The sequence below is a fragment of the Helianthus annuus genome, chromosome 11 (assembly GCF_002127325.2).
Source record: "Helianthus annuus cultivar XRQ/B chromosome 11, HanXRQr2.0-SUNRISE, whole genome shotgun sequence".
NCBI lineage: Eukaryota > Viridiplantae > Streptophyta > Magnoliopsida > Asterales > Asteraceae > Helianthus > Helianthus annuus.
This window is the reverse complement of record NC_035443.2, coordinates 155,735,710-155,739,764: the sequence shown is the minus strand read 5'-3', so window position 1 is coordinate 155,739,764 and position 4,055 is coordinate 155,735,710. Positions and strand designations below refer to the sequence as shown.

The following is a 4,055-nucleotide window of genomic DNA, read 5'->3' as shown; positions in this document are numbered from 1 at the left end:
TCTAATCTATTCGAACAGCATCAGAGACAAAAACTACACCAACATCAACTTCATGTTTGTTGTAATACGTCAATTTTGAGAACAATGTAGTAATAGAAAGTTGATTAAAGCAATTGATAATGCATTCAAGAGTGTAGAAATACACGATCACCACCTTTGTTCTTGACACCATAAAACCAATTTATACTACATGTACCATCACAACCTTTAGAGTTGAAACCATGTAAACGAACCCTACCACACTAGCCTTTAATACCCTATGGGCTGCAATAACTAGCTAATGGTATGTGCTTTGGTTTTCAACGGGCCATAACACCGACCCAATTTGACCCTAATAATTAGAATTTTTTTACCCATATCCGAAATATAATAAGCTAAAAGACTAAGATTAAAGATCAAGACATCAATAAAAAAATATTCTATATGTTATCGATACATCTTACTATAAGTTAAAACAAAACAAAACAAAACGTACAGCAATGAAGAAGTAAACAAAAATGAAAACATTATGAGCAATCAACATGTTACAATTAGAACTCCTAGGTTGAATAATCAGCCTAGCTCTTCAAGCACAAAAATCTCTAAGAAGATACTAGCTACAACATTTAAATCTTGTGGATGGAGAGATCTGAAAGTCTTCACAATTCCACTTTCCCTACAGGGTTGATGTGGGGGAAACAACATCTATCAAGTATTTGTCCTAACATCCTCTTGTCGGGATGTTTTAGCACCCGAAGAAGACGTACCGTTGACCTTGTAGTAGCGGTCATTCACCTGCATGTAATTAATATCAAATATGATTGCAAAAAAGTAGTAGTTTCTACATGTCATAGCACTATAATAATAAAAGTACTCAAATACTACAAGCTGCAGATGCTAAAATAGATGGTAAAAGTAACGGTGACAGAACCAAACATACAGCTTAGGATAAGAGTTACCAACCTTCTTAATGTATCCTTTCAACTCAAGTGCTTTGAGCGCTGCATTAAATGATTTTTTAAAGATACTTTGTAACTCATACTTTGACTGCAACAAGTGTAAACGTCAATAAACTAAAAAATGATCACCCTCTGCACAAACCAATGGAAACATATACAAAATAAAAGAATATATATTCTGACCTTAAGAAAGTTCATCATCGTATCGAGATCAGTTCCATTGGGATCTTCAATGTATTTGAGATACTCGTAAATCATTGTCTTGTACTTGTACCTGGTCAAAGAGCATTAAAGATGGAAATAGATATTATCAATCAACTAAAACAATAATATTATGTCATAGAGATCGATAAATTCATAACAGTATATTTAATCATATTAACTAATAATTAGCTAGTGCAACTAACACAAACATACAATTAAAGCAGTTCAAAAGGAACATACTTTAGGACTATTCTCTTATCTGGCGGGCGAGAAGTACTAGCTTTCCTTCTGCCGGCAGACACACAACCACCTCCATTTAGATTTCGCCATTTGTCCTGCACACAGAATGATAACAAAATTAAACCATTCCATGTGAAAACACACCTATAACAAATGCTCTAAATACAATTTAGAGGTATGAATACATGATACGTGTATATGCATTACAAAATCTATATATTGAGAAGTTTATAAAAGATGTATCTTGCAATTGGGCAAATTAGTACTGAAGATATCACACAACCAAATCTTTGAAAATTAGTACATCGTATGTTTGTATAAAACAGTTTAGAAAACATTACATGTTGAGAAGATATAAGCTGGCCATACAAAATTTGTAGATTAAGAAGTTAAAGAAGCGCAACTTGCAATTGGGTAATTACTAAATCTTAAGCCCTCTTAAGACAGAGCTCATATAAGTAATAACTCAAAAATTAATTGCTTGCACGTAGATGTATGTAGATCCAGATCTGTTTTTATCGGTATCATGAAATCAATATAGGTTTCAGAAAAGGAATAATCACAATTTGAAACTCTTTCCTGCACAATCCTTATCAACATTTATCACGAGTAACAAATTTGATCACATAAAAAGAAACAAGCAGGATCAGATTCACGATCGATGATATACAAGGGCTTGCAAGTAACAAAAACAAAAAGAAAAACCTTGAGATCGATATTCGTTCGATTAGCCAGTATAGAAGCAAATCGTGGATCTTTAAGAATATCTTTCCAGTTTCCAGCTTTATATTCTTTAACACCAGCTTTCAAGGCTTCTTCTTCCTTAGATGTCCACCACTTCTTCGGTGCCATCAATCCCTAGGGTTTCAACCCATACCTTTTAAAAATTAACAAGTTGACGTTGAACAAAAACCACTAGGTTCCAAACAGTTGAATATTTTAACAGAATTTATTTCTGCCAATCTGAATAACTCAACATCAAAATAACTTGATTTTAACAAGTATGGTTAGTATAATCAGAAAAATAACCAAGTATGAAATAAATGTGCCTGTTAACATTCAAAATACAACAAAATATAACGAACATATAGATTTGACCATACCTATGAAGAATCAACATGTTATGATCCGATCCACATAGACCGAAGAGAGATCGGTGTATACAGTGAGCGGATTGACGGCTAACGCACAAATAAAAAAAAAATGATCAGAACACGTTCAACCCAGAAAATCCACAGATCAATGCCTTTTAAAAACAATCAATGTATTAACAAACAACTTACAAAAACAGCGAATCAGATCTCTCGATCATCTTGCCCTGAGGTTACTGTATTAGAGCAGGGGGCGGCATCCGTATAAGTAGCTGACAACGCTGGATAAACCCTAATCTGAATTTTTATTCTAAATTAAAAAAACAAAATAAATGAAACAAGAAAAAAATAATATAACGATCGTATCCTCAATTAAAAAACAAAATAAATTAACAAAACAAATAAACAATATAAAAAGATCATAAATTTTAATTCTAAAATAAAAATGAATTGTGAACGTTACAGTTGTAAGATATAGGAAATTAATGGAAGTGCCTAGACTTATGTAACACGTATGCGGATGCAGGTTAAAATCTATTACAATTTACCGTATTATAAAGTTACTAATTCGAAATTGTGTATGTCCAATAAATCTTAAAAGTAACAAGAGTCCTTCGACCAAAGAAAAGACACATTAGTTTTCAAATAAAGAAATTTATTTTATATTTGAATTTTGTGAACATTACATTTGTAACATCCATTATCAGTTGATGTACTTTCATATACGCCTATCTTGGTTGAAATCACTGATAAGGTGGTCGTCGGCCAAATTAAAAAGGAAATGAAACTAAACATAGTATATACAATTTCTATAACGGCCAACAAATCAATCCCTAGCACCCTCGGGGTAGCCACTGGACAAACGGAGTACTCTGAGAGTAACCTGAGTCGTCCACCACCAATTCCGGGGAAAACCCTGTAATCCACCCGCCCGTAGGCATGACGGTTAACTACCGGTAAAACCCCTTTGGCTCAAGTATCGAACCCAGGTTTCCCTGGGTCTCATATCACTGCCCACTAGTGCCTCACTCCTTTTTTGCACCAAATGGGAATTGAACTTGAGTCTTCAAAGAAGAACACAAGTACTCCTACCACTTGAGCTAGTGGTCATTGGCACATAGTATGTGGGCTACGCGGTGATTTATCTCAAGAAATTTAATCATTTATTTTCTAGACACTGACTTGTATTTCAACAATCTAGAATCTCGAAAGTCGTGGAGCATTGATTGGTGGTGATTAATAGATAGTAATATCTTCCATCACCATGTACCAAAATTAGACTTATACCTTAAATTTGCATGGGACAAAAGTCTATCAAAATAACCATAGAGGGAATATTGATAGATTACATAAAATTGTCGGGAAGTAGTGAGGATGGATATAATTAGCGGGTCACTAACAAAACCCAAATATATATATATATATATATATATATATATATATATATATATATATATATATATATATATATATATATATATGTATAGGGAGAAGATCATGCGAGAACCACCTCTTATTGCGAGAACCAATGTGAACACAACAAAAAATGCCTAAAAATCACACAAATTTTTTTTTAAAATAT

At 33.2% G+C, this 4,055-nt stretch overlaps 1 protein-coding gene across 1 annotated transcript; it reads right to left on the bottom strand.

The window, feature by feature from the left end:
- Nucleotides 1-480: 480 nt before the first annotated feature.
- On the bottom strand, nucleotides 481-2,773 carry LOC118484258 (single myb histone 3-like). Its single transcript, XM_035980259.1, has 7 exons — nucleotides 2,666-2,773; nucleotides 2,486-2,563; nucleotides 2,088-2,240; nucleotides 1,383-1,477; nucleotides 1,122-1,212; nucleotides 943-1,026; nucleotides 481-774 (listed from the first exon to the last, which is right to left on the bottom strand). Exons 3-7 carry the CDS (start codon nucleotides 2,232-2,234, stop codon nucleotides 688-690), a joined length of 504 nt encoding a protein of 167 aa, XP_035836152.1. The 5' UTR covers nucleotides 2,235-2,240; nucleotides 2,486-2,563; nucleotides 2,666-2,773; the 3' UTR covers nucleotides 481-687.
- Nucleotides 2,774-4,055: the final 1,282 nt, after the last annotated feature.

Excerpts from the sequence above, each read along its gene's own strand:
- LOC118484258 (XM_035980259.1), bottom strand. The coding sequence starts at position 2,234 with ATGGCACCGAAGAAGTGGTGGACATCTAAGGAAGAAGAAGCCTTGAAA. Across the intron at positions 1,478-2,087 it reads GAACGAATATCGATCTCAAG|GACAAATGGCGAAATCTAAA; the intron begins GTTTTTCTTTTT and ends TTCTGTGTGCAG. Across the intron at positions 1,027-1,121 it reads CGATGATGAACTTTCTTAAG|TCAAAGTATGAGTTACAAAG; the intron begins GTCAGAATATAT and ends CACTTGTTGCAG.